General features: G+C 59.4%; 3 protein-coding genes across 12 annotated transcripts in view; 1 reads left to right on the top strand and 2 right to left on the bottom strand.

Moving 5' to 3' along the window:
* The window catches only part of RNF123 (ring finger protein 123), a 30,308-nt gene extending 17,770 nt beyond the window's left edge, over positions 1 to 12,538 (bottom strand). For 2 of the 6 annotated variants that reach the window (XM_032319902.1, XM_032319858.1), the window contains exons 1-20: positions 10,178 to 10,544; positions 8,546 to 8,664; positions 8,212 to 8,296; positions 5,316 to 5,395; positions 5,094 to 5,188; positions 4,688 to 4,742; positions 4,490 to 4,575; positions 4,170 to 4,256; positions 3,879 to 3,946; positions 3,558 to 3,683; positions 3,080 to 3,194; positions 2,897 to 3,001; positions 2,393 to 2,518; positions 2,149 to 2,241; positions 2,003 to 2,076; positions 1,151 to 1,268; positions 858 to 957; positions 601 to 662; positions 347 to 418; positions 13 to 133 (exon numbers count right to left, since the gene is read on the bottom strand). In XM_032319902.1, the coding sequence (XP_032175793.1) occupies positions 13 to 133; positions 347 to 418; positions 601 to 662; positions 858 to 957; positions 1,151 to 1,268; positions 2,003 to 2,076; positions 2,149 to 2,241; positions 2,393 to 2,518; positions 2,897 to 3,001; positions 3,080 to 3,194; positions 3,558 to 3,683; positions 3,879 to 3,946; positions 4,170 to 4,256; positions 4,490 to 4,575; positions 4,688 to 4,742; positions 5,094 to 5,188; positions 5,316 to 5,395; positions 8,212 to 8,296; positions 8,546 to 8,627 (1,750 nt within the window). In that variant the 5' untranslated portion in view covers positions 8,628 to 8,664; positions 10,178 to 10,544. Of the gene's footprint in view, positions 1 to 12; positions 134 to 346; positions 419 to 600; positions 663 to 857; positions 958 to 1,150; positions 1,269 to 2,002; positions 2,077 to 2,148; positions 2,242 to 2,392; positions 2,519 to 2,896; positions 3,002 to 3,079; positions 3,195 to 3,557; positions 3,684 to 3,878; positions 3,947 to 4,169; positions 4,257 to 4,489; positions 4,576 to 4,687; positions 4,743 to 5,093; positions 5,189 to 5,315; positions 5,396 to 8,211; positions 8,297 to 8,545; positions 8,665 to 10,177; positions 10,546 to 10,578; positions 11,122 to 12,133; positions 12,275 to 12,441 lie in introns of those variants that run through there. The other 4 variants (XM_032319878.1, XM_032319867.1, XM_032319886.1 and 1 more) reach the window with 4 other exon arrangements.
* MST1 (macrophage stimulating 1) lies at positions 11,100 to 15,774 on the top strand. 3 transcript variants are annotated; one of them, XM_032320011.1, is made up of 18 exons: positions 11,100 to 11,195; positions 11,851 to 11,998; positions 12,072 to 12,184; positions 12,262 to 12,376; positions 12,465 to 12,601; positions 12,676 to 12,796; positions 12,934 to 13,052; positions 13,230 to 13,398; positions 13,584 to 13,714; positions 13,797 to 13,899; positions 14,054 to 14,190; positions 14,278 to 14,313; positions 14,396 to 14,516; positions 14,637 to 14,714; positions 14,847 to 14,993; positions 15,083 to 15,189; positions 15,276 to 15,409; positions 15,538 to 15,774. In XM_032320011.1, the coding sequence occupies exons 1-18, from the start codon at positions 11,144 to 11,146 to the stop codon at positions 15,697 to 15,699; spliced, it is 2,130 nt and encodes a 709-aa protein (XP_032175902.1). In that variant the 5' UTR covers positions 11,100 to 11,143; the 3' UTR covers positions 15,700 to 15,774. The 3 variants fall into 3 exon arrangements, with proteins under 3 accessions (XP_032175902.1, XP_032175893.1, XP_032175911.1); XM_032320002.1 differs by having other exon boundaries at positions 15,270 to 15,409; XM_032320020.1 differs by lacking the exon at positions 14,637 to 14,714 and having other exon boundaries at positions 15,270 to 15,409.
* A 418-nt stretch (positions 15,775 to 16,192) lies between these two features.
* Positions 16,193 to 24,943, bottom strand: APEH (acylaminoacyl-peptide hydrolase). Of its 3 annotated transcripts, XM_032319979.1 has the most exons (22): positions 24,837 to 24,942; positions 24,629 to 24,761; positions 23,975 to 24,101; positions 23,485 to 23,578; positions 23,310 to 23,385; positions 23,058 to 23,221; positions 22,789 to 22,926; positions 22,601 to 22,692; positions 22,478 to 22,518; positions 22,272 to 22,393; positions 21,871 to 21,931; positions 20,583 to 20,680; positions 19,883 to 19,934; positions 18,950 to 19,038; positions 18,354 to 18,492; positions 17,811 to 17,894; positions 17,652 to 17,732; positions 17,264 to 17,352; positions 16,964 to 17,154; positions 16,749 to 16,851; positions 16,552 to 16,658; positions 16,193 to 16,460 (listed from the first exon to the last, which is right to left on the bottom strand). In XM_032319979.1, the coding sequence occupies exons 1-22, from the start codon at positions 24,846 to 24,848 to the stop codon at positions 16,355 to 16,357; spliced, it is 2,199 nt and encodes a 732-aa protein (XP_032175870.1). In that variant the 5' UTR covers positions 24,849 to 24,942; the 3' UTR covers positions 16,193 to 16,354. The 3 variants fall into 3 exon arrangements, with proteins under 3 accessions (XP_032175870.1, XP_032175882.1, XP_032175877.1); XM_032319986.1 differs by lacking the exon at positions 16,964 to 17,154 and having other exon boundaries at positions 16,445 to 16,460; positions 24,837 to 24,943; XM_032319991.1 differs by lacking the exons at positions 23,975 to 24,101; positions 24,837 to 24,942 and having other exon boundaries at positions 24,629 to 24,733.
* Positions 24,944 to 26,846: the final 1,903 nt, after the last annotated feature.

Below are 26,846 nucleotides of genomic sequence, written 5' to 3'. Positions count from 1 at the left end.
GGCCCCACTCACCCTCACTGAAGGAGGCACGAGGGTTCGAGGCCTTGTACTCATCCCAATAGTAGCGCAGGGCGGAGATCAACCGGTGCAAGAAGCAGACCATGTACTCAGGGGGGCAGAGCACGGGCATGTTCTGCAGGCACACGACATGCATTCGTGCCGGCCCAGAGCCAGCTCACTCCTCATCCGAGGCCGGCCCCAGGACCCTGAGCGAGGCACGGAGAGCAGGGCAGCAGAGGAAGAGCAAGACGAGGCGGGGACGCAGCAGGCTGAGAGGTGCCAGAAGGTTGCCGACTGGACAAAACAGCCAGGGGGTCCGCGGTGGGCTGGCCTACGGGACACTTACCCCCCGGCCACTGGCATTCTCCTGTAGAAACTTCCGGAACTTGGTCAGGAAGATGTACCTAGAAGCTTCACCCTTTGGTGTGGGGCAGGGGGAACAAAAAAGGAGGCTGTGAGCAGTTGGCCCTGGTGTGGAAGACTAGCTCAGTGCTATGCCTTAGCCTGGGCCCTGCCAAGGGAACGTGAGCTGGTGCTTGCCCTCTAGGCCTCAGGGCCCAGTACCAGCACCCCCCACGCGGGGGTCTGGACGTCACTCACCCCGTTATCATCTTTATTGTTCAGCAGCAGCTTCAGGATCTGGACCTGTAGTTCTTCTACCACTGGGGGGTGGGGTGGGGAGGGAAACGTGACGCTGAGGCTCCCAGGGATGAGAGCGGAAGGTAGGTTTGGGCTGGGACTCCACTCCTGGGGTCCCACAAGCCCAGTCTGGACACGGTCACTACCAAGGGCCCCTCAGCACACACACACACACAAATCCTCCACCCCCCACACAGTGCCCCAGGCAGGGGACCGACCTTCGATGCGCTTCTTGAGCCTTTGGCAGCCCCGTTCATAGGCACGCCTCCGCACGCGCTCCTCGGCAGTCTCATCCTTCACGTCCTTGCTGTCTTTGCCCTGGGCAGGGGCAGGGGACGGAAGACGGCAGGGCTCACCCAAGACTTAACCAGGCCTACTTCAGACAGGAGACCCCCGGCCCCCGCCCCACAAGCCAGGCTGGAGAAGGGGCCCCACGCACTCAGCACCAGGTGGCTCAGACAGCCTGGGCCAGCCGGCACCTGACCCTGCCCGCCCGGCTCAGGGGGCCCACCTCCCTGCTGGAGCGGTGGGGCCACCAGGTGGTGGGAATGAGCTCCTGCAGGCCAGCCTCCTCCACTCGCAAGGGGCTCTTGATGTAAAAGAAGACGACAGACCGGAGCACGTCGAAGCTGGTGGTCGTCAAGGCAGAGCTCTGCTCGCAGAAGGTGCACCACATGCCCTCAGGAGTCCTCTGGGAAGCCCTCCCCCAAAACCGCCAATCTCCTGATGTGCCCACCACGTTCTCCCACCCTTAGGGGTATACAATGCTGCTATAAGCCTGGCTCCCCCAGCTCTGAGCCCTGATGAAGAGCCGTGCCTATCTAGAGCCTGCTCAGCTCAATTCCCAGCAAATGGATGAGAAAGGCTGGTCACGGGAACTTAAGACTGGGGCACAGGCTGGAGAGAGGACCTGGCTGCCTCCCTGTCTCCCAGCTGTGTCTGCCTCCTGGAGGCTGAAGACCCCAGACGGAGAAGACAGCTACCAGGCCAGGCTTCTCCACCAGGGCCCTCCCTGCTGTGACACAGTCCCCAACACAGCTGGGCAACAGGGAGAGGGGACCCTACAAGATCTCGTAGGAAACCCCACTGCAGGACCTGGATAAGCAGCAGTGCTCTGGCTGCAGAGGTCAGGGCCGGTGGGGCCGCACACCCCCTCGTGGTGCCAGCGTCTGCCGCCATATGGAAAGCCCTGCTCAGGCTGGCCAGCTGGCCAGGGCCCTTTGTTCTCCCCCATGCATGGCTGGCTCTGATCCCAAGCCTCTCCAGGAACCCCTGGCCAGAGGTACACAGCCCTCCCTGACCTCTACCCAGCCCAGAGGACCCCACCCATCCGCCTGCCTGGCTTGCGGCAAGGGGAGGATACAGGACGTTGCTAAGCAGAAACTTGCGGGACTTCTCATGCCTCAGGATGGCGATGGTGAGCCGCAGGTAGTGGATCTGTTGGGAGGGGGGTGTTCAGAGTGGGTGGCTGCGGCCCAGGGGGCACAGGGCAAGGGCAGGCGCTCCCACCTGTAGGCCCAGGTCCGGGACGATGGGTGAGAAGCGGTAAAGCCGCAGCAGGGACATCATCAGCTGCTTGAGGCAGTCCTGCACCTCATAGTCCTAGGGGAGGGAGGCCTTACTGCACACCTGCCCAGCGGAGGCCAGGCGCCAGGACGGCCACCCGTGGGCCCTTTGCCGAACCTTTCCCACACCTCCCCTGTCTCTGTAGAGCCTGACCTCCCAGCCCGAGGTCGGCAGTCGGGAGCCTCACCTCCATGAAGAGCCACAGGAGGTCAAGAACCTGACGCACCACGGCCTGAGCCTGTGCAGGGCTGCCCGCCTCCACAACGCCGCGCAGGAAGCTCACGAGCACAGCCTCCACCAGGTACACCTTGCGCTGCACCAAGGGCGGACATGGGTGAGGTGGCGGCCCCCACCCCACTCCCGGCACCCCAGCCCAGGCATGTGGTCCCGGCCACAGGCACAGACAGACTCTCAGGCACACTTGAGCGACCCCAAGACAGAGATTAGGCCTTCTGGGGTCTGAGCGAGACACAAGGACAGCTCTGGCCCCGGATCTCCTCAGTGTTTCGCACACACGGGTCCCTTAGCCGGCGACGTCACTCGCTGTCTACCTTCAAAGGCCTCCCCCAATGCCCGCAGCTGGAAGCATCTTGTCCTCCCTCGGGTCACATCCTGACCTCATGCACCTCAGCTCCCAGCACAGGCACTTCTCCCAGTCCGCCTCTGCCCCCCCGCCCCGACGTCCCCTCACCAGGAGCGGTGCGAAGCGGTGGAAGATGTGGGCCAGCGTGAGGAGGACGGTGGGCTGGCCTTGCAACTGCCACTCAGAGCTGTCCTTCTCCACCAGCCGGCCTTCCTGCATGGGGTGGGAGGATGGTGAGGCGCAGAGGGGGGTAGAAGGTCCCCGGCTCGCCTGGCCCAGACCCCAGCTCACCACAGGGTCCAGCTCCACGCTGAGCACTGCCCGGAAGCAGCCCAGCAACTTCTGAGCCCGCACCAGGTCAGCGCGTGGCGGGTCCTGCAGGGGCCGGTAGCCTGCCACTGGGTAGGTGGCACAGAGTTAAGCTGGCAATACCTGATCCGTGGCTCCAACGCCCCCACCCCTCTCCACAGAGACCCCCAAGGAGATGCCTGGGCCCTGGGGCAGTGCAGCAGAACTCGCCCTCTCTGTGGAATGCCGCTTCTCCCGCCGCTTCCTGTTCTTCTCTCTTCCACAACGGTGAAAATAGTACCCCCCTTACAAGGCTGCCACAAGAACTGTGCTCCCTGGCCCCCACCTATGCTGTACCCTCCCCTCTCCTCACAGCAGCTGTGGCCCACAACCAGCCCATGGAATTCCCTGGGGCAGGGAGCCCCTCATCCCAGTTTTGAGAGCTTCCATGCAGTCCACAGACATCTTCCCAAAAGGATATCGCAAGGGACGGCTGCCAAAGTTGAAGGCCACGGACTCCTTGAAGGAGAGGCTGATGGCTGGGAAGTAGGCCATGCCCAGGCCCCTGGACAAGTTCTCAAAAGCGGTGCCCAGTGACACGCCATTCCTAGAGCAGAAGGGAAGGCCTGTGAGCCCGTGCTAAGAATGATGCAACCGAAAAAAACCAGGGAGCCAGGCCCTGCTGTGGCTCTCCACCTTCAGCTACCAAAGTCGGCCTGGCCCCCTTATGGGGACTGGGAAACTGAGGGCAGCTCGGGGAGAGCCCAGAGCCCAGGCTTGCGGGTGGAGGCAGGAGACTCACAGGCAGAAGGACAGGGTGCCATCGTCCAGGTCGATGAGGCAGCTCACGATGTCCCCCGCTGCCCACGCCTGCCGGGGGGAGGAGGCCTTACAGATGCACAGAAGTCCGGCAGCCTGCCCATTCTGCCCCCGAGGCTGTGTCTCCACTACCACCCAGGGGAGGGGACAATAAGTGCAGAGGACCTGAGTCCCTGCACCACCCCCCATGCCCAACAGCGTCTCGTGGCTGCCCAGTGATCCTGCCAAACTGTGAGAATGCGTGGGCAGGTGGGCGATGGGTCTCTGTTCTCACCTTGCCATAATTCGTCGTGGTCACATTCCACTTGCGCACCCGGTTGCCATCATAGGCGTAGGAGTTGTGCGTATCTCCGACCCCCTCCTAAGGAGGAAGTGTTTGTAAGGTCCAGGGGAGGCAGGTAGGAGCAGCGCCAGAGCCTGCTGGCCATAAGCCTCAGACCCACAGAGCTGTAGAGAAAGGGGCTAATGCTCTGAGACATTGAGTGATTTCCTGGGCCAAGTAGCCCTAGGAAGGGGCGGGACGCAGTCCTCCTCCAGAGCGCACATCTGGGTGACAGGACATCAGGGGGAGGGGCCTCTCCCATGCACACGCACCTCCTGATTGAAGCGGCAGTTGATGGTGCACCAGCCAATCTGCATGAGCCCCTGGGAGGAGATGAGCACCTCGTAGACCCATTTCCCTGGAAGAAGCTGAGTCAGGCCTAGCAGGCAGACCAAGACTGTGTCCCGCCTCAGACCTGGGCCCACAGAGCCCCTTCCCATGAGCCGGGCCACAGCACAGCGTAGTCTCACCTTTGTACACGCACGTGGTAGAGCGGATAGTACCGAAGTTGCTGTGTCCGATCACCTGGGTGAAAAGCGGGGAGGGTGAGCCTCTCCCGCACTCAGACTGCCTCCCCGAGGGGGAAGGGCCCCATCCCCAACCCAGCTGGTGTTGTCAGAAGGGATTCTAGGTCAGGAGAGTGACAGGAGGGGCTCATAGCTGTGCTGGGAAGAGCTTGGGGCCAGAGTCACATCCAAAAGGTTTTAGGGCTGTGTCAGGAGGGCGTTGAGCTTGAGGACTCAAGGAACCCATCGGGAACGGTTTGTGGCTACAGCCCCCCAAAGAAAAGGTAAAGAGCCCAAGACCCCATCAGGAGGAATGTGGGGCTGTCAGGAGGGGCTTGGACCTGGGACCCCTCGCCTTGTCCTTACTCACCCCTAAGAGGTCATCATCCACCAGAAGAAGCCCCTCGAAGCCACCTGTGTGGTCCAGGACCACAGTGGATGGGCCAAGCCGCCCTTCAACCTGTCCTGAAGAGGAGAGGTAAATGTGGGGTTGGGCAGGGCACAGGATCTGACAGGAGGCACAGAGGGCAGGCCCAGGACACCCTGAGCCCAGCCTGGCTCCCCAACTCCTATCCCAGAAACTGCTACATACCCTGGCTCTCCTCATCCTCATCCTCCACATGTAACAGCTGGTCCAGATGCTCTGGCAGGTTCTGGAAGTTCAGGGGTTTCCTGGGGAGAGCGAGAGGCTGCGAGGGGCCCAAAAGTCCTTGAAACCAGCCAGAGGACACTATACCCCTCTCCCGCTCCCACTCCTCTGAGCTTCAGACAGTGGCTGCCCAGACTCCAGTAAAGGCGTTGTGCCTAGTCCTAGGTTCTGCCATGCTGCGGGCCAGAAGGCTGGATTATCCACTAAACTAAGAAGTACTGGTCCAGTGTGGCGTACCTCAGGGCTTAGAAAAATAAAAAACGGAAACGAAGAGCCCTCCTTCAGCCTTAATCCCTTCATCAGTAAAGAGGGAACAAAAGCTCTAGGTCAGAGAGGCAGGAAAGATTCCAAAGCATAACGTGTGCTCTCTGCATAGCCCATAACCCCCCTGCCCTCAAAGGGGACTCCGGTGATTCGCCTGGAAGAGGAAGGCTGGGAGAAGTACTGGTCCCCAGTGGCCTGTACCAATGACAGCTACGTCGGCCCTTGACCCCAGGCCTGTGGTCACAGCCAGGGAATTCTGTGCCAAATGAGACAGGCCTTAAGGAAGATGAAGGGCTGAGCCCTCTAAGCTGCTGGCTGGCTCTGTCCTGTACCCACCTGTACAGGCGGAGAGCACATGGCCTGCCAACCTACCATCTGCCCCAGCCAGAGGGGCCCCCTTATCCTCCCAGAGCACATGCTCAGAGGATAAAGGCCTCTGCATGATGCTGGCCAGCTCTATCCTGAGTTCAGCTTCTAAGAATAGCAGAGAACGGGGTGGCAGTAATTAGCAGGGCTCGAGTAGAACAGAGACCGGCACCCATCTGGGTCCAGCCCACAGATGGGTGGTACCTGCTCTGCCGCCTCTGGTCCCAGCTCCTTCCCCTTTCACTGGCCCAAACCGGTGGGCTCTAGAAGGGGACAGAGATGGGCCAAAGCACCCACTCTCTGGCAAGGTAGCATCAACCCAGCCTCACGTGCCAACCACATGCTCCCCTGCCATGAGCTCCTACTAAGCTACGGGAGGTAGAGACGCACGAAGCCTCCTCTCCCCGTTCCTGCTAAACCCCAAGCCAAGGCCAGGTGGTGGCTATGCCATGGAGTGCCCCACCAATAGCATGGAAAGTTTCGGCCAACCCCATGTACAAAGACCCCAACAGGCCCGGGGATCAAGGTTGCCATTGGGGCAGTGCTTATGGGCCTAGAGGGCTGCTCTAGTTTTGTGCCTGTTCTCAGGAGAAGCTGGGGGAAGCCGGCCTGAGACTCAGCACTGCCCTCTGGCCAACCCAGCACTTGTCCGTCCTTTCTAGATTGCCTAGATCCCGGGCCCAGGGCTCTGCATCCACACAAGCGCTGAGTGATGGCCCTGCCACCTGCTCTCCCTCCTGGCAGCCAGAGAACCAGTGGCGGCATGACCATTTCTGATATCACATGAGGGAGGGATCAGATGGCCTTGGGAAGAGGCCACGACCAGGGCTGGCATGGACGTGGGCAGTGGCCCTCCAGAAGTGGGAATCCTATGGCCACCAGAGCCACTTAAATGGAACGGGCAACAGTGCCGTCCTTTGTGCCTGCCCAAAGAGCAGAGACCGTGGAAGACCAAATAGGCCAGCTGGCAAGGGGGCTGAGAGGCAGGGACACCCAAGCCTCACCGCAGGAATCCATGTGATCCTTGAAAGAAGGAACTTAGCCATAGTCTTAAAAATGATTGCAGTTCAAATGGTCCAGCCACATGACTCCAACCCTTGGAATCTTCACAGCACTGTTCACAAAAATAACCCCTCCAAGCGAGGGACAGTGCTAAAGGCCACAGCAGACCCCTGGCCTTAATAGATGCCCACCAAGATTTGGAATACAGAAATAAAGACGCACTCAGGGCAAAGTGTTTAATGACAAAGATAGCATCTAAACTTCTGTATACTTTTGGAGGTGAGGGATCTGTTCACTAGCTTGATGGCAGTGACGTTTTCACAGGTTATCTGGATTAAAGCTTACTGTATTCTACCCTTTAAATACATGTAGTTTATTGCATGTCAATTATTCTTCAATAAAACTTGTTTTTGTTTTTTAAAGAACTAAAGGTGGGGGTGTCTGGGTGGCTCAGTCAGTTAAGTGTCCAGCTCTTGGTTTCAGCTCAGGTCATGATCTCAGGGCTGTGAGATCAAGCCCTGCATCGGGCTCCACGCTCAGTGCAGAGTCTGCTTGAGATTCTCTCCCTCTCCCTCCCCTATCTCATGGGCTCACTTGCTCGTGCACTCTTTCTCTCTAAAATAAAAATAAAATCTTAAAAAAGAAAAACAACTGAAGGTGACAGAAAATTTTAAAAATTTCTATACAGTACAATCTAAATGACGTACATCACAAGATAAGGAAACCAGAAAGAAATCACACTCATGTGATCATGCCAGAATAACAAAATAACAGATTTTTTTTCTTTTTCTTCTAAGTTTCTGCTCAGGTGCACTTGTAACTTTGATAGGGACTAAGCTTAAAGGCACTCAGCTTGCAGGGCAAGGGGCTGGTACAGTCTGTACCTTATAGGTTCAGGCGGAGGCTACAGAGGAGCGGTATGGGACCAAGGGTGGGCAGGTGCACACACAGACCAGATGCGGACCAGGGAGGTGGAGTGAGCCGCTGTTGTAAGGACTGAACGTGCACCAGCTCCCCAGCCTCCATAAGCCCCTCAGAAGAAAGACACTAACACAGCCAGGCGAGAGGAAGAAGCAGTCTGGAATGCAGACTCTCTGGCCAGAGGTCTCACAGCTGGGGGCAGCAGAGTGAGAACAGAGCCCAAGCCAGCCTACCCAGAGGCTCCGGTCTAGTCCTTCAGAGTGAGGCACCACCCATGGGGCCGTACCTGCTGGCGGCCGCAGCGGGCACATGCTCAGGAGAGGAAAAGATGCGGTGCAGGTAGTCATTCAATAGCTTCTCGTGCACGATGCCTGTGCCACAGGACAGAGGGAGAGAAGGGTCATGTGGTCAGTGCAGCTCCCAGACTGTACTGGCCCTCAAGGGGTCAGAAAAGCAGTCACGTTGGGGGCCCTGCCCCAGGGCTGCTGAAAGAGAGCTGGCTTCTGGGTACAAGGGGTGCAGCAAGGCCTAAAGCTCATGAGACCTGGGACTTTACTGCCTTGGTCTTTTCCTTCTTCCCTCAACACAAGGAGCCTCCTCCCAGCCCTGCAAGCCCTTACCTGTGACCCTGGACTTCTCAGCGTCTGATGTCAGCCTATAGCTCTTGCGGGAGAAAGACATGCTGGACCCCTTGGATGCCATCCTTCATCTCTTGTGGGCAGCCAGCGGTCCTGGGGGGCTGAGCCAGAGGCAGAGTCTGTCTATCTGAAGCCAGCCAAGGGACCCCATGCTGACCTCAGTTCTGGGGTGGCAAGAAGGCCTGGGAGCAGGTGAGGCCAGGTGCCTGCATATTTACAAACCAACCAACCCCAGAGCACAGGAGAGCAGGGGCCTCCCAGTTTCCTACATTAGGGAGGATGGATGGGGCCTGGACCCCACCACGTTCCAGTGCTCAGTACAGGGCCCGAAAGAGTTATCACGTATAGGGTTACTGCACCAAACTGAATGTCTCAGCCCCAGAAAAAAGACCCCAGTGTCCAAAGTGAGGTGGCCTAGAGACAGAGAGACCCTGTTTCCTTCTCAGCTCTAAGTCACACTGGATCTAGCTCACATCCAGTAGAGAGAACTCTATACCACCTTTCCCCCTAGTGTGGTCCATCACCCAAGGGCTTGATGCCGTCTCCAGCTCTAAGTCCTGCTGACACCTAAATCCAGAATCTTTCTTCCCTTCTCTTGTCCAAAAGCCTGCTAGTTTTTTCTTCCCACTCGCATGCACAGCCTTTCACCCCATCAGAGCACCACCCTCACCCAGTGGTCACTGCAGACCCTGCTGCTCTTCCCGCTGCTGTCCACCCCACACATGTCCTGGTGTTGCTGCATCAGCTAAGTCGCTGGTGACCTCCTCCTCAGTGATCTGGAGCCCTGCTGTCCACCGCAGTAGCCGCTAGCCACGTAGGGCTATTTACATTTGAATTAAAACTTAAACATTAAAACTCAACTTCTCATATTAACCACATTCCAAGAATTCGGTAGCCACATATGGTTAGCGGTTACTGTACCAAACGCTGAAAATATAAAACACTTCCATCATCACAGAAAGTTCTATTAACTCTAGTCTGGAGCCCGGCCTTCTAGTACTGCCTTAGACCGCACTTCCATCTCTGCAGCCCAGTTCCTTATCTCACTTCACACAGGTCCTCTGTTCCCACCACACACCCTTGCCCGTTCACGGTCCGCACCACGCCTGCCCCTCGGGAAAGTGACTGTCCTGCCTTGGCGCCTATGCCTGCGACGGGCCCTCCGCGGGCGTCCACGACCGCTGCCCCTCTCACACCACAGTAGGTGCGGGGCAGATTAGAGCCGGTCACTCATCTGATCGGCAAACCTTCCAGACATCCACTCCGGGTGTCAGACAGGTGCTAAGGCCCCGGCCCCAGGTGTTAGGCGGACTTGACGTTGCTCAGGGATTCCCTGCCACGTCGATCCTGTCCAGCCCCGCCGAGGAATCCGGGCTCAGAACGGAACCGACCCCTTCTCGGAGTCCAAGGACGCAGAGAGCAGCGCATGTCTCCCCCAAGTCGCCCCCGCCCGGCCCCAAGCTCCGCAGGATCCTCCCAGCCAGCTCCAACCCGGAGTCTCGCATCACAGGCTGCAACGCCTGAGCGGCGAGCACTCTCATACTGGGCCGGCTGCGGCCGGGAGGGGAGCCCCAGGGACCCGCCCCGCGCGGAGCCCGGCCGCCCCTCACTCACCCCCAGCCTCGGCCGCGGCGCCCCGGCTCACAACATCCGCCCAGCCTCTCGTCTACGGCGCCCGTCTAGGGCCAAACCGCGCGCTCATCGCGCACGCGCATCGGCTCGCGCCCGGCTTCCGCGCGAGGGAGCCCCCTCGCGGTCTCCAGCCGGGTCATTCCCGGCCTCGGCCTCGACCCACAGCCCAACCGCCTCTCACCCGCGCCTGTGCAGAAGCTCCTAGCTCATCCCGGGCCGAGCACCACGTCCTAACTGGGAGCCCCAGGCAGCTTATCTCAACTCCCACCCGTACTGGGAGGCCTGCCCCAGAGAATCCTAGAACATTTGAAAGGCTACCTGCCAGGGTCCCTGCTGTCTGTCACTCCCGCTTCCGTTCAGGCCAGACAAGTGGCCTCGCTTACCTTTCCTGGAATGGCACCTGTGACGTGGCGAGGGGAGCCTCTCTGGCTTCTGCTACCACGGGTGTGGGCTGACTTGCCTACAGCTGGGGCTGATAAGCCAGCAGAAGGGGCAGGCTGCTTTGAGGCTGGGTCAGGCAACATTTGCCACTTTACAGGGAAAAGCTGAGGCTTAGAAAAGATTAGTATCACACCACCCAGCGGCTGGAACCCAAGCCTCTGACACCAATCATGTCCACACCAGTCTTCTCTTCAGAGCAACGTAGGCTACAGAGGGTCTCCAACCCCACTCCAAGGCACATCAAGTGTCCCCACTGAACACCTGCCCACTACACAGGGCAGGGGCTGTGCCAGGGTGAGGGCCCTTGCATTTCACCAAGGGGGCCTGAGGCCTGGATCTACCCCCATTGTGGCCACTGGGTCTTAGGTCAGGCTCCAGTAGGCCTCTAGTGGGGGCGGGAGTGTGGGGGTGGCGGTGGAGGCAGAGCCACCCAATCCCGCAGCGACAGGTTTCACAACTTCCCGGATAGGGCTGTGGTGGGTCACAGTGCAACCTCCAGCCAGGAGCATGGGGTGGCTCCCACTCTTGCTGCTTTTGACGCAGTGCTCAGGGGTCCCTGGTGAGTGCCCCCCACCCTGATCCCCATTTGCCTTCAGGAAGGTGTCATCCCTGGGCCCATCCTGCTATTCAAGGCAGGTGCTCTGTTTTCTACTGGTCATGGAGCAAAGAGTGCTCTTGGCTTCTTGTGCAGAGTGGGGCAGCCCCAGGAATACATAGAGACACTGCCTATTCTGGCCTGTGTTAGAATGTTTGCTGTAGCACGAGGCAGTGTGGGAACTGCATAGATGCACGCACACATGCAGGCAGTTACCCTAATGAGCCTAATCTAAGCTTCTAACCTAGCATATGCCCCAGTGCTGATGGAAGGCCAGACTCGGAGGCAGAATGCCTGGGTTGGGCATTCTGTACAGGGGCTCCCACTAGGGGGCGCCGGCTGTGTAATAGGAGAGCTCTGAGCCTTAAGGCGTTCTCAGCTGAGGGATGAAATTGGCTCCCTAGGGCAAGCACCATCACCCACCGCTCTCAATATAGTGCAGGTTTTAGACCTGGGCTTAGTGCCTTGCCCAGTAAACATGACCACTGGTGGTAACCACTATGTCTGGGCTTCTCCCACTCTGTACAGGGTCCATCCCAGAGGCCTTGTAGCTTTAATCCCCTGAATGAAGCGAGGATTGCCGAAATCAATGTACTGACATGCATGCCCACCCCCGCAGGGCAGCGCTCGCCCCTGAATGACTTCCAGGTGCTCCGGGGTACAGAACTGCAACATCTGCGACACACGGTGGGGCCTGGTCCTTGGCAAGAGGATGTGGCTGATGCTGAGGAGTGTGCAGGGCGCTGCGGGCCCCTACTGGATTGCAGGTGAGTGACCGCAGGACGTAGATAAGATCGGGTGGCAGGTGAACCTGGGCGACCCTGTGCCTCGTCCTCCCAGGGCCTTCCACTACAATGTGAGCAGCCATGGTTGCCAGCTGTTGCCGTGGACCCAGTACTCACCCTATACACAGCTGCAACGTTCGGGGCGCTGTGACCTCTTCCAAAAGAAAAGTAAGTGGCTGTGGAGAACGTGGGCCAGGGATAGGGCACTGAGGCCTCAGTCCGTGTTGACAACGGGTCTCTTCCAGACTACGTGCGAACCTGCATCATGGACAATGGGGTCAAGTACCGGGGCACAGTGGCCATCACCACTGGCGGCCTACCCTGCCAGCACTGGAGCCAAAGATTCCCCAATGACCACAAGTAAGACAGACACCTCCCCTCTGTCCCTGCCCGGCCCTGCGCCTGCCCCCAACCCCAGCACGCACTCAACTGCTGCTGTCTTCCCCAGGTACACTCCCACACTCCGGAACGGCTTGGAGGAGAACTTCTGCCGCAACCCTGACCGGGACCCCGGAGGTCCCTGGTGCTACACGACAGACCCTGCAGTGCGCTTCCAGAGCTGTGGCATCAAGTCCTGCCGGGAGGGTAAGCGGCTCTGGGTCAAGACTGAAGGAACATGCCCACGCCCCTCTACGAGCCCACCGGCCTTGTCTTTGCAGCCGCTTGCGTTTGGTGCAATGGCGAGGATTATCGCGGCGCAGTGGACCGCACCGAGTCTGGACGCGAGTGTCAGCGCTGGGACTTGCAGCGTCCGCACGCGCACCCCTTTGAGCCCGGCAAGTGCGTGTAGACGGGCTCCGCATCGCGGGGCCGGGCTAGGGGAGGGCCCAGGACTCCAAGGGCGGAACCCGGGATACTACAGGGGCCACACTGGTCCTGAGCACCAAGGCCTTGTTCGCGCCCCGCTGCGCCCCCAGGTTCCTTGACAAAGATCTGGACGACAACTATTGCCGGAATCCTGATGGGTCCGAGCGGCCCTGGTGCTATACCACGGACCCACAGGTGGAGCGAGAGTTCTGCGACCTCCCCCGCTGCGGTAGGGCCCGAGGGCGGGGCCTGGGTGGACACCTGGGAAACGTGGGAGGGGCGTGGCCTGCCTGCGGAGAGGGGAGGGACTGGGCGTGACCCGGCCGTGGGCCCCGGGGAGTTGGACTCCGCCTCCGCCCCAGCCGTGCTCTCAGCTCCCACTCGGGCTCTGTCCCGTCCATCCAAGGGCCCGAAGCACAGCCGCGTCAGGAGGCCACGACTCTCAATTGCTTCCGCGGGAAAGGCGAGGGCTACCGGGGAACCGCCAACACCACCGCCGCGGGCGTGCCTTGCCAGCGGTGGGACGCGCAGAACCCACATCGGCATCGTTTTGTTCCAGAGAAATACGCTTGCAAGTGAGGTGGCGGGCCGCCGCTGGGGGGCGTACCTTTGCAGCTGAAACGTCTGGAGTGGGGTCCCGGGGCGGGGCTTGAAGGAAGGCGGGGTCGCGGGGGCAGGCAGAGGGAGGCGGGGCTCCAGCCCGAGGCTGGCGGGCTGGTGGGCTGGCCCCACCAAGAGCTGAGAGGAAGCACCTGCCCAGGGACCTTCGGGAAAACTTTTGCCGGAACCCCGACGGCTCTGAAGCGCCCTGGTGCTTTACGTCGCGGCCTGGCATGCGCGTGGCCTTCTGCTACCAGATCCCGCGCTGCGCCGACGACCTGCGGCCCGAAGGTAAGGCCCAAGCTGGGACTGGAAGCTTGGAGCCTAAGGGCTGGGTCGAGAACCCGCTAACTGCCGCCCCGGCCCGCCTCAGACTGCTACAACGGCGTGGGGGAGCGGTACCGCGGTTCGGTCAGCAGGACCCGCAAGGGCGTCGCTTGCCAACACTGGTCTGCGGAGAAGCCGCACAAGCCGCAGTGAGTCGGTCCGCGCGCCCGACCCCTCCCGGACAAAGGCCACAGGCTCCCACCGGGCATATAGCCCTAGGGCGGCACGCCGCTGACTCTCCAACTGGAGCCCTGCGGGGATTGGGGATTACCCTGCTAGGACACGGAGTCCTCTCCCGCCCAGGTTCACACCCACCTCCGCCCCCGACGCGCACCTGGAGGAGAACTTCTGCCGGAACCCGGATAGGGATAGCCATGGGCCCTGGTGCTACACTACGGACCCTGGGACTCCGTTCGACTACTGTGCACTTCGGCGCTGCGGTAAGCCCCACACTCCCTCAGGGCCCGCCCCTTGCCTCCGCCTTTGAAGGCGGGCTTTCTCAACGCAGGTGAACTTGGTTCTTTCAGATGCTGACCAACCACCGTCCATCCTGGAGCCCCCAAGTATGCACTTGGGCCAGGCATGGGTTGGGACCTCTTGGGGGCCTCCATCCATCCAGTTTCCCGAGGTCCATCTATCCCCCAGACCAGGTGGTGTTTGAGAAGTGTGGCAAGAGGGTGACCCGCTCGCACCAGCAGCGCTCCAGGCTGCGTGTGGTGGGGGGCCAGCCTGGGAACTCGCCCTGGACAGTCAGCTTGCGCAATCGGTGAGGCACAACTACCTCTGCGCTTATGCCAAGGGAGGGGGAACCTGACCTGTCCCTGGCCTCAGGGGTCCAGCCTGTGTCCCAGAACTCACTGTTCCCTCCTAACCTCTACTCCTCCAGGCAGGGCCAGCATTTCTGTGGGGGTTCCCTAGTGAAGGAGCAGTGGGTACTGACTGCCCGCCAGTGCTTCTCCTCCTGGTGAGCCTCCCCTGGGTATGGGGACCCCATCCCACCCCTCTGCCTTCATCTGCCCCTCAGCTACCTTTCCTAGGTGAGCCCTCGGGCAGCAGAATATGAGTCATGATTGATCTAGCAGAGCTTCTCCTCCAGCCATGTGCCTCTCATGGGCTATGAGGTGTGGTTGGGCACCCTGTTCCAGAACCCACAGCCGGGGGAGCCAGGCCTGCAGCAGGTCCCCGTGGCCAAGATGGTGTGCGGGCCCTCAGGCTCCCAGCTTGTTCTGCTCAAGCTGGAGAGGTGTGTGACAAGTCAAGAGGGGTGGGGGGTGGGGGGTGGGGGCTGAGCTTTGTGGGCTTACATGCTGAGCACCCTCAATGCCATTAAAGACCCGTGACCCTGAACCAGAGAGTGGCCCTGATCTGCCTGCCCCCTGAGCGGTATGTGGTGCCTCCAGGCACCAAGTGTGAGATCGCAGGATGGGGTGAGACCAAAGGTAAGAAAGAACACGGTGCAGGGGCATGAACTACCCCAGGCCAGGAGGCCCTCTCCTCCTCCCCACTCTTACCACTATAGGTACAGGGAACAATGAAGTTCTAAATGTGGCCTCGCTGAACGTCATCTCCAACCAGGAATGTAATGTCAAGCACCGAGGACGTGTACGGGAGAATGAGATGTGCACTGAGGGACTTTTGGCACCTGTGGGTGCCTGTGAGGTCAGTGCTGGGGTAGCCATTCTCAGCTCAGGGAGGGCTTGAGAACTGGAAAATGTACTACTTTATCCCCAAGGAGGCTAGTGTCTGCCTTGGCCCAGGGCGCCCTTACCAGTTCTTCCATCTACCAGGGTGACTACGGGGGCCCACTTGCCTGCTTTACCCATGACTGCTGGGTCCTGGAGGGAATTATAATCCCCAACCGAGTGTGCGCCCGGCCCCGATGGCCAGCCATCTTCATGCGCGTCTCTGTGTTTACGGACTGGATTCACAAGGTCATGCGGCTGGGCTAAGCCCAACTTCAATCCCATGTACTTTGGAGAGTACAGAGCCTCCTGTCAGACATAAAGCTGCCTCTCCTCTTTACACCTGTGCAGGGTGCTTCTTAGCCTCTGCTGGGAAATCCGTCGGTGTATGCCCTTGCTAGGGCCTCGGCGGCTCAAGGCTGGCACAGCTGGGCTGGTAGACCTCATATTAGGACTACTTTAGCCTGTAGGCGCTCTGGAAGGGCAGGTCCTCACTAGTTCCCTAGATAAACTGCTGGTAAGAGAAGGGTATTGTAGGGCAGTTTCCTAACAGAAGGGGGTTGGAGCAGAGGGAGCTAGCCTAGTGAGATCCCAGTTGGCCTTGACAGGCAGCAGCTGAGCCTCCACTGTCCCCTCCCCCTCATCCTGCAGGTAGGTGAGGTCCTTAAAGTTACCATGCCCAGGGCCTATGGCACTCTGAACCCCAACGGGGAGGCTGGGTTTAGGGATGGCTTGGTACAAAGTACCAGCAGGAACCAGACTCTGTGTCCTCATTTATTATGACCATATAGCCTGCATTCCTTTGCTCACCCATCCAGGAAGTCCAGAGCCCAGGAATCCTCGTGCCGATCTGCCAGACCCTGGGGCTCTCCAAGAGGGAAGTGTGGCTCATGCCAACCAGCTCACGCAGGGAGGCGGGGCTTCAGCTGCCCAAGTGCGCGTGCAGCCAGAGCACAGCATTCATGAAGCTGTCTGACTCCACCTCCACTTCTGAAAGTGCGTGGGTGCTTTTGGGATAGAGCAGGAGCCTGTAGTGGTTGTAGTGGTGATGTTTAAGGCTGGAGGGTTCTCCCCTGCTCACCTGCCCACCAGCTGCCGGGACTGTCCTGCTGCACTCACCTAACAGGCACATTCCGGGCTTTGAGGGCACGGTAATACTCCATGCCCTGCTTGAAGGGCACACGCCGGTCCTCCTGGCCCAGCATCAGGAGCAGCGGGGTCTTCACCTGGGCAGGGGCAGGTGGGGAGTGGTGGTGAGCCGGGCCCCGAGGCTCTGGACAGACTGGCAGCATCCAGACAGGGGGAGGGACACCTACCTGAGGGGTATACTTGATGGGGGACTTGTCCAGCATCTCGGCCCACACGCTGAGGTCTGGCAGGCAGTCGCTGCTGTAGGGGAACCCAGCCTCCACCACGCACCTGCAATAGAAGGCACTGAAGCTGCCCCAAGAGCCCTGGATTCTGCGGGGGCTTCGTTGGTGGGGGACCAAGGCAACCCAGAGAAGGGCAGGCGCCTGTGGAGCACACCCACCAGTCAGGGATGTCGGTGGAGCCCATCATGGAGGCGATGTTGATCACAGGGTTCCTCGCCACGCAGGCACCATATGTCTCAGGGTACTGACCAATCAGGTGGCAGGAGAGGAAGCCACCGTGGGAACCACCCATAAGAGCCACTCGGTCAGCGTCAAAGTGTTCTTCCTGGAGCACCTGCTCTACTGCGAACTACAGGGTGGGGCAGAGCGTGCTGTAGCCAGCTGCCTCTCCATCCCCGAATGGAACACACCCCGATGGTTTACCCTCCAGCCGGCCCAGAAGCCCCAGTCCCTGCTACCTGGACATCCTTCACATCCTGATGGCCCACGTTGCCGGGAAGGGAGAGGATGCTGTCCTGGCCAAAACCCGTGGAACCACGGTAGTTCACTGGAGGCCAAGGAAGAACCAGGCAGGGTGGTTGGTGATGTGCCTGGCCCCATGGTCGCACTTTCAACCCGCGTGAAGCAGGCCTTGGGGCCGGCTGCTCCATGGACTGTCGAGGCACCGGGCCAAGAGATTTGAGGCTGTTGTCCCATGACCACAGCACCCTCTGCGTGGAAGTCCCTGGTAACAGCTGCCAGGTCTGGGCTGTATACAGGCCTAGAGACTTAGGTGGCACCTGTGGCGCCTGTCCCACCCTTTCCCCCTCCACAGCTCACCACTGCGGCAGGGCCCCGCTCACTCACCTAGGAGTACCGCAAAACCCATCTTGCAAAGCATGGCTGGGAAGAGCATCCAGGCAGTGACAAAGGATGAATGGGGTCCCCCTGCAGACATGGAGCAGAGAGTGAGAGCCAGCTAGGATGGGTAGTGGGAGGGCAGCAGACCTTAGACCAGATGCCTACCATGGGGCATGACCACCATGGGCACTTGGGTCTTATCGGGAGGGTTGCTGGGCTGCAGAAGAATTGCTTCGAAGTCCAGGCCAGCTGCAGGGAGAAAGCAGAAGTCAGCAGAGCCAGAGCCGCTGCCCAGGGGGCTTTCCCAGCCAAGGCCTAAGCTGTAGCTGCAGGTCTGGGGCTGACGTCTGAAAGAAAGATCTGGTCAAGGTAGCCTGCACCAAGACACCCCAGGAGGCTCCTACTCCTGTCCTAACTGAGGAGTCCCACTCTGTCAGGACAGCATTCTGGGTGAGGTGTGATAGTCAGAGGCCTCAAGTAAGGTGGTGTGTTTGGGTCTTGGTTTCCCCACCACAGAGCATTTGGCCTGGTGATGCCCAGCTCCGATTCCCAGAGTAGGCACCCACATACCCCATACCCAGACACTACTCCCCATGAACATGCACCCCGGAGAACCCCATGAGAGAACCCCCAGAGGCACGGAAGGTGGCCACAGATGCTGTGTGCTGGGGAACTTGGGACGTGTCTCTCTGCCCCGGCCCAGCTCACCATACTGCACGTTCTCTTGCTCTGGGGGTGGCTGCAGTACCCGGATGGCCCAGGAGATGTCGGGAACAGGCTCGGCCTCCTCTAGGGACACCCATAATACTTCATGTTCCTTCCCTGCAGGAGGCAGGAACCCAACTTTCTGCCAAGGGGAAAGAGCGTGTCATAGGTGGCCTGGCTGCCTCCCTGCCCTTCCACCTCTGCCAGAGTGGGAGGCGGGCAGCTCTCACTCTGCTGGGCCTTCTACCCACCTCCGGAGCATACATCATAGACTCCTGTTGTGAGCTGGTGTGTGCACAGGCACTGAACACATGAACACGCACCCTGTCCTCCTGAGCTTTTAGGCTCTGCTATCTCCTTATGCTCCCTTCTGCTGGAGGACCAGGCACTTTCCCAGGCACCCCGTTCTTTATAGAGCAGACCTACACCAGGTAGCTCCTCTCCATGGGTGCCAAACCCTTGTGGATCATGCCTGGCTGAGCCCGCGTCTTGGCCTCCCACACACTGACCAGCCCCAGTCAGACGCAGGCCAGCTCCCTGACCTGGGGAGCTCGGCCTGCAGAGAACCCTCACCCGGTCTGGGGCCCAGCAATACTCACCAGACTTGGGGGCAGGCTGGGCGTGGAGAACTGTGCCACCATGAGGTCCTGGTCAATTGTGAGGAGCTTCCAGCTTCCACCTGAGCCCCCTGGAGAAGGCAGATGCCACCACCTTTCCCACCCGCTCCCTGCATGGCCAGAGTCCCAGGCCGGTGGCTCTACGCCAGGGCGCCCCTTTCACCCTGAGAAGCAAATGAACACCCACAAAAAGACTGCCACAAACACCCCACTGCATGCAGCCCTGGGTGAGCCTCCTGCTGAGTCCCTTGTTCAGCAGATGCCAACTAAGCCCAGGGACTGAAAACCCAGGGCCATGGCAAACCGCCATGTTATGTCCATCCAGGACTTTATGACAATAGTCTGTGGGGGCGGGGGGGGGGGGGCGCACAGCTAGGCCTTAGGGGGTTGGAGTGGTGCTGGTTTTGGGCCATGGGATTCATGGAGATTCTCCAGCATGGATGTATGTACAGTTTAGCAACAATACTCTGGAATCTTTGTGGAGGAAGGACTACAGTTAGGGCAGGCAGAGTACTCAAAAGATGTTTTAGGGGCAGAATCACAGGCCCAAATAAGAGGCAGATGAGCGAGCCAACATAGGGTTTCTCAGGGGCCCTCGGATAGCAGAGCTGCCTCTGCCTGAGGTTTGGGAGGTCGGGGAAGGATGACTCTGGCAGATCTCAGCAAGAGAGAATTTTGTAGGTTTGAGAAGCAGGGGGTATGCTGAGGCAGGGCCAGGATGTGCAGAGCAGAGTGGAGTAGGGGAGGCAGTCTGCTGGCTGGGAAGGTCCTGCATGGTCAGGGTCCTTGCGAGATGCAGTACAGGCTGCGGGATAGTCAGTGGTGCAGAGTGGCCAAGGGTGCCACTACTGCCCCATGTGCCGGAGCTCCAGTCCCTCCCCTGGCCTGGCTGGGCTGCTCCCCAGCCCTGCTCACCAGCTGTCAGGGAGGTCACACTGCCCATCTGAGTGTCCACAACGAACAGGTCCTAAAGCAGAGGGGGAGACACATGTGGCACCACATCCGAGAGCCCTATGGGCCCCTCCCCCCACCTGCTCTCTGCCCTTTTAGGGACCCCTGGGTCAGGCCAGAGCTATAAGCCACTATGACAATGGCTCCTCAGTTGCCAATGGTAGTGGTCTGGAGGCCTGGACTCAAATCCCAGCCCCATCGCCACTTGCAGAGGGACCCCAGGCAAGACAGGGAATGCCTCTGAGCCCCTGAGCTAGTGTGAGGAACAAATGATATCACACTCAAAGAAAAAGCTTGGCATACTGTAGGTGTCCCTATCCAATCCCTAGGAGGAAGCCTCTGTCCTATCTCCATCAGCCCCCCATATAGTGTTCGGGGGCCTACCGAGGGGCAGTCCCCTGACCCCCAACTGGAAATGCCTGGGAGGAAGGGGAATTGCACCCCTGCATCAGGAGAAAAGGCCAAGGGCTCCGCTGTGGGGCACCAGGCCAGGCAGGCAGCCAGGCTCCTCAAGAAAGAGTCCAGGACAGGGGCAGAGGGCCCAAAGGAGCTTGTAAGACCTTGGGGCTGGGCATTACACCAGCAGTGTGCACAGGCTACACCCTAGGCCCAGGGTTCCTGGAGGTTGATCAGTGGGGCTGTGTCTTAACATGGGGCTCCTTACCTGCCGGCTCCGCTGAGCTGAGTCAAAAACCACTCTCTGGCTGTCAGCCGACCAGCATCCCAAAGGCAGAAGGCTGCAATAGATCCCAGAGAAGTTCTCTGCAAAGATAGGAGGGCTGAGGCCACGTGCAGCAGTGGAGGTGTGGGAGGTCAAGCCTATGAGGAAGGCTGGGCTGCTGGGAAACTCCCTCCAGGGCCCCTGTAACTGTGACAGAATGACAGTCTACACATGGGTGGGGGGACCTAAATGATGAGGAGCTGCCTGAAGAGGGGGCTGGGGAAGAGGCCTCTGAGGGCCCGGGAGAGGCAGAGCTCAAGCGCTTCTGAGAGAAACCATTGCTGCTTGGAAGAAATGCACTGGCTCTCCTATGAGCTTCTCTCACTGAGACCCTGGTAGGCACCAAGTGCTGTAACCAAGGCAACACCTGTCTGTCTGTCCCTTATGGTGCTCAGCAGAGTGTCTGGCAGAGAGGGCTGAATAGGTACCATTCATTTAACCCTCACTACAATGCTATCAAGAAGACAAGGGCTAACACCTCCCACAGATAATAAATGGACGCTCAGGGAGGTAAGGATGCCATCCAAGGACACACAGCTGATAAGGAACAGCTGGGATTCAGACCAGGTCCCCACCACTGCATCCCTGCATCTCTGAAGATAAACAGGCCATGACTTTTCCATTGGACCCCTGGAGCTGGCCAGGTGGCCTGAAAAAAGAGAGAATGGCCTGAAAAAAGAGACCTCATGTCCTTGGGATGGTCCAGGATCCCAAATAGAGTGGTGAGCACTTGAGACTATGACCGGAACTTCTCAGCCACACTCACCCAGAGATTCCACTGACTCAAAGGCTTAGATGGGACAAACACTTGGGTGGTGACTGGGAGTGGGACAATGCAGCACCCTCGAGCTCGGAGCCTTTCAAGTAGGACATTCCAACCTAGTGTGCTTTCTAAGACCCCTTGGAGCAGGGGTTTCAACCAGCCACCGGAAGCACGAGATCCAACCAGGAGCTGCAGCACGGGGAGGACACCATCTAAATCCCCTGCCAGCTTGGGCCACTCTGATATCAGCTCTGGTCCAGATGACTTCCTCCTCTCAGAACTGTCCCCTGTGGTGAGGGCCCCGTTCCCTGCACAGGCTGCGCCTGGAGCTGGCCCAGCAGGGAGGGACACTTCAGACAGAACCCAGGACAGAAGAGCCGAGGCAGCTGGCCTGGCAGAGGGGCTAACAGATGGCAGGAAAACAGAACTGCAGGCTCCACTGTACCCAAGCGGAGACATGCCTCTTACCTCCCAGCTGCCGAGGCACGACATCCACTACCACTGAGGTGACCTTGGTATACCAATCATACTGCAAGAGAACACACTGGTCAGGCCCACCGGGGGACTGGCAGTGTCCTCGGGGCACAGAGCTCTGTATCCATCTTCTTCTCGGGCAGCCCTGGGGAGCCTCAGAGGAGGGGAGGACGTGAGGCAAGCCTGATGTATTTCCTTTCTGATGACCTGGACAGATGTCCGAAGGGGCCTGTGACTCCCAAGGAGCTCTTCTTGGGCAAGGACCAATGCTCTTGTGACTGCCGGCTATTTCCCACCCCACATAGAGCCTGATCACGGGCAGGTGAGAAGCAAAGAGAGCTCCCATCCACCATCCCTTCCTTGGGCTGACCACTCCACGCCTTCCTCCAGCTCACCAGACACAGCTGGCTACACTGATGATGGGGGACCAGAGACGGGTACCGCAGGTAGACGATGCGACACTGGTCTGGGCTCAGGCGGGGAGAAGACACAGCCAGAGAGTCATCTGAGAGAAGCTCTAGACCAGACGAAAATGTGAGCACCGTGCAGGCTGGCAGGGCCAGCATATGTCAGCAAAGCACAGGGGGCCACCAGCACTTACCACACTGACCGCCAGTGAGGTCCACGTAGTACAGGGCTGACCTGGAACCACCAGAGAGACACTCAGCTTCAGAGCCAGCTGGAGCTGCAAGGCCCCCTCCCCGGCCCCACCCTGCTTCCTCACCTGCGATTGCTGCAGAAGCGGATGCCCAACCGGAAGGGCTCATGCCACCAGCCTACAAACACCACGCCTGTGTCTCCAGGGGCCCAGAATGCCTGTAACCAAAACCCCGGAGCAAGGGTGAACAAGGGTCAGCAGCTCAAGCTGGGCTCCCAGACTCCAGGAGTGAGGCAGGCCGAGTCAGTGCTAACCTGTCCAGGGGACACATTGTCAGGGACCCCCTCAAGCACAGAGATGTTGCCGCTCTCGATGTCCAGCACGCAGAGCACAGGAGTGCTTTTGGAAACCATGTTTTCTCCCCAGTCTTCATAAAACACAAACTGATCCCCCTAAGAACACAAGATACTCAGTGTCCAGCCTGTCTTACCTCCCCAGTTCTGACAGTCATGATATGGGCAGGGAGCACTGAGCCCTAGGCTGCCCAGAAGGGGCTTTATGGACTGGCCGTAAACATTAGCACCTTGATGGCCTGGTCTGGTTTCTTCGGCCTGGTCATCTCATCATCACTGCCGCTGATGTCCAAGGCTTTTGTCTGAAAGAAGGACTCAGCCTTTGGGCGCCTCTTCTCTGCCACATATAACAAGTGAGTCTCCGAGTGTGACCAGGACAAGCAGCCAAAGCAGTCTGGGTGTAAGGAAGGCTGATCAGGGGGAGCCCTGGGCTCTGGCTGCCCCTCCTGTCCACCCTGTCTGCTCACCAGCCAGCTGCCTACCATCCTCGTACACAAGCCCATGTTTCTCCAGCACCGACAGGTTGAAGCTCTTGAGCTTCCGGTTCTTCTCCCACACCTGAGGACATCTGGGCATCAGGTTACCTGCCCCCCAACAGAGCCTCATCTGTGGGACTGAGCCCCCAGTCACCCATCGCCTGGTCCCATGCAGACTCACTTCCAGGAACTGCTTCTCCTCCCCAGGGCTCGTGCCTCCAGCTTTGCGCAGCACAGCTTTCATGGTGCCTGAAGGAGAGTCTCTGCTCAGCAGCCTGAGGAAGACATGGGGTAGCAGGTCATGGTCATAAACCACAGTCCCATCCTACCCCCATCCTGGCCGCAACCTCCTAGGCAAGATTCTTGAGACTGGTCCACATCTGCCCCTGCAGCCCCTGTAGCTCTGTTACAGCAGCTGGCCTTGCCTCTCCTGCCTGGGGAAGAGGCTCTACAATCCCCAGCCTTCCTGAAGCTCCACAGGCTCTAGTCCACCCCAAGTTTGGACAAAGCCTCCAGTGCTTATCAGGCCATGTCTATAGAGAACACATGAGTTCCCAAGGGGCAAGAACCTGGCTCCTGGCCTCCCTTCAGGGCCCTACCTGCACCAAGGCACATGGCAGGGCTTGCAGACAGCTGTGGCCTTGCCCACAAGCTTCTTCCCTCAAACTTACTCCCCCCGGGTCTCCACACTGTTGCCCGCAGGCCCTGAGAACACCACTGAGTCCCCATCATGGAACACCAGGTACTGGCGGCAGAATCGAATGTTCTCCATGCGTTCCAGGTCCCTCTGGGTCCACTCTGTGAGGAGAGGCATGAGACTTAATTTGAGTTGACCAGTACCAGCATAGGCTCCTCTCAGCCCCTCAAGAGGAAGGCCCAGCCCACCTCCCCAGTCTGTCTTGATATTGTGGAAGCACTTAGTAACAACTCAAGTCTAGGCCTGAGCTGATGGCATGTCAGAGAAAAACTACTATGCTGCTCCCAGCACCCACCCCCATCCTAGAACTTGAGGGGAGCCAGGCACCTGTAGGGGATATGGTGAGGGGTGAGCCTACAAGGCCCACGCCGTATATCCCAGTCTGAATTCTACTCCCCCATCTTCAACTCGTGCACTCAAGGGCACCACGCCACAGCGCACGGAGCAGCGTCCCCCATACGGGATCCTCCGAGGGGTGCACCCTCCCACACCACTTTCTCCAAGCCCCGTCCTCCTCCACACACTCGGGCGCACCGTCAAGCAGCAAGCCCTCCACATCTCCCTCCTCTCCACGCGTGCGCACGGCTCCGGAACGGGCCCGCCCCTCGATTCCCCTCCATCCACACACCGGTGTGCACCGTCCGGTAGCGGCCCCCGTACTGCGTGATGACATCCGGGCCCAGGCAGGCGGCGCTCAGCGTGGGCTGGCGGCTAAGGCCCCGGTACAGCGCCGCCGCCTCCTCGGGCTCATTCAGCAGCACCTGCGCAGGGGACACACCAGGGTCAGGCCCGGCCCGGGCTGCAAGGACCACGGGCACCGCGGGCCGAGCCCTCACCTGGCGCTCCATGGTACCTCTCGGCCGCCGGGGCGGGGCGGCGCGGGCTGGCGCCCGGAAGTGAGGCTCCGGGGGGAGGAGCCAGGAGCGGCCCACCTCCCTCCGCCCTTCGCGTTTGCAACAGCCGCGCCGCGCCGCGGGAGGGGCGGGAGCTTCGACGAATGGGCGAGGACCCTAAGCGGAGGGGCGGGACCTCGACGGCGAGTAGGTGGGGCCTGTGAGGGAGCAATCAGAGTTTGGACCCGGGAGTCCAGGAGGCTTGGGGTTCGGGGCCTCGAGGGGAGGAATAGGCCTCTTCCGGGAGGACGGACTGGTCAGAGGGCAAGTCCCAGGCCTGGTGCTGGGAGGAGAGGCCATAGGGTATCCGAGGAGAAGGGCTTGTTCTAGGAAATGGAATACAGGATCGATCTCTGGGTGCGCGAGGCCTGTGACCGATGACGTGGCCCGCGTTGGAAGGAGGCGAGGCCTGAGACGGGAACAGCCAGTGAAGTGAAAAGCTGGGTCGGCCGGGAATGGACCCTAAGAAGGACGCGGCCTGGGAGGGGGGCAGATCAATGGATCTTTGAATATACGGGCGGGGTGGGGCGGGGACGGAGCTGGAAGAAACGGCGTTGAGGGCGTGGCGCAGAAAGACTGGGTAGGAGCCGAAGCTTGCCGCAACAGGCATCACCTGCAGACCTGTGGCTGACCCGTTGGCTCCCTTCTTGTCCATTACGAGGCATACATCCACCAGCAAGTGCCAGTCCCTGCCCTGGAGGGGCTCCGAGGCAGATGGGAAGAGGAGCGCAGAGCCCTAGGTAGCTGGGCAAAGAAGGGCGGATGCTGCGCTCTGAGGGTGTTGCCTGGGCTTATCGGCCACCAGGCCTACCCCAAGAGCTATCTGACCCTGCAGCCCTCAACTGCCCTGTTCAGTGGCACCTTGCTGGGGATCGTAAACCAGTAGGTTTCTGCTTGCCTCTCCAGGCCTCGTCCAAAGCTCTTGCGTGCAGAGGGTCTCACGGAGTCAGGCTCTACTAGAATCAAAGAGCTTCCTGTGGACAGGAGAACCTGGGCAGGCAGGCTGACTCCCTCGGTGTCCCACAGTGGCACAGAACTGAGTGGCTGTGATGGCAGGGAAGGGCAGGAGAGACTAGGCACCAGTCAGGCTAGCAGGGGTGTCCCTTACTTCATAGACCCAGAGCCTGGCTGGTCTTCCACACCTGTCTGACCTGAGCAGAAAGGATGACCACAGCCACCAATCTGAGCAAAAAGGTTGGAAACTAAGATATTCATCACAGCATTGCATATTGTATTAAGGAAAACCAGGACCATGGTGCTCGGCCTTCAGTGTGTGTACTGCAGACTGGCTATAAACTTATCGTGCAGCTGCCTGGAAGCCGCATATTGGAGGATAAACACCTAATTACGTGGGATGAACATGTAGAAATAAACAGAAGGCTAGGAAACAGAGGGTACTGCACCTTCTGACTTCTGTTTAAAATGAAAAAGGAAAATACAGGAAGGAAGGCCCTACGTCAAGTTACGAACTCTGCAGGAACGTCAGAGGTGAAGCTGATACTCTTTCCTTTATCTGCGTCTTAAAAATCTTCTGGCAGCTCTGGGTTACTTTGATAAGGAGGTTCTCCTATCCTTTTGGGGAACGACTAAGGTCTGGCAGCCTCCCAAGAGTTCACGGATTGAAGTAGACACAGTCGGGTAGACAGGTGTAGTGCTTGTGGAAAGCACCAGGGGGCAGCACCTGCTCACTGGCTCACCAGGAAGCAGGCCCCAGAAAGCTGTTCCATTTGGACACCCGTCTTGGAGGCAACATCTCCTCCCTCCAGGTCCAAACTTGGGACCTGCCCTGGGCCTCTTTGTGGAGGGCCATTGATTTTGGCCGGCTTGGTGTAGACACAGCATGGCCTTGCCAGCACTTCCATCACTTGGCCCTTTGACTCTCCCTCTAACTGAACAGACAGGATTATCCCAAGTTTGGGGATTTGTTCCTTGGGCTAAGCCTTCAATGGCAGA

The sequence above is a fragment of the Mustela erminea genome, chromosome 1 (assembly GCF_009829155.1).
Source record: "Mustela erminea isolate mMusErm1 chromosome 1, mMusErm1.Pri, whole genome shotgun sequence".
In the NCBI taxonomy this organism is placed as follows: Eukaryota; Metazoa; Chordata; class Mammalia; order Carnivora; family Mustelidae; genus Mustela; species Mustela erminea.
This window is presented reverse-complemented; position numbering and strand designations above follow the sequence as displayed.

Coding starts and splice junctions, on each gene's coding strand:
- APEH (XM_032319979.1), bottom strand. Junction 20,681..21,870: donor CGTGCCTCGGCAGCTGGGAG/GTAAGAGGCATG, acceptor CTATCTTTGCAG/AGAACTTCTCTGGGATCTAT. Junction 17,155..17,263: donor AGGATGTGAAGGATGTCCAG/GTAGCAGGGACT, acceptor CCCACCCTGTAG/TTCGCAGTAGAGCAGGTGCT.
- MST1 (XM_032320002.1), top strand. CDS start 11,144: ATGGGGTGGCTCCCACTCTTGCTGCTTTTGACGCAGTGCTCAGGGGTC. Junction 13,900..14,053: donor GAGAAGCCGCACAAGCCGCA/GTGAGTCGGTCC, acceptor TCTCCCGCCCAG/GTTCACACCCACCTCCGCCC. Junction 14,715..14,846: donor CGCCAGTGCTTCTCCTCCTG/GTGAGCCTCCCC, acceptor CTTCTCCTCCAG/CCATGTGCCTCTCATGGGCT.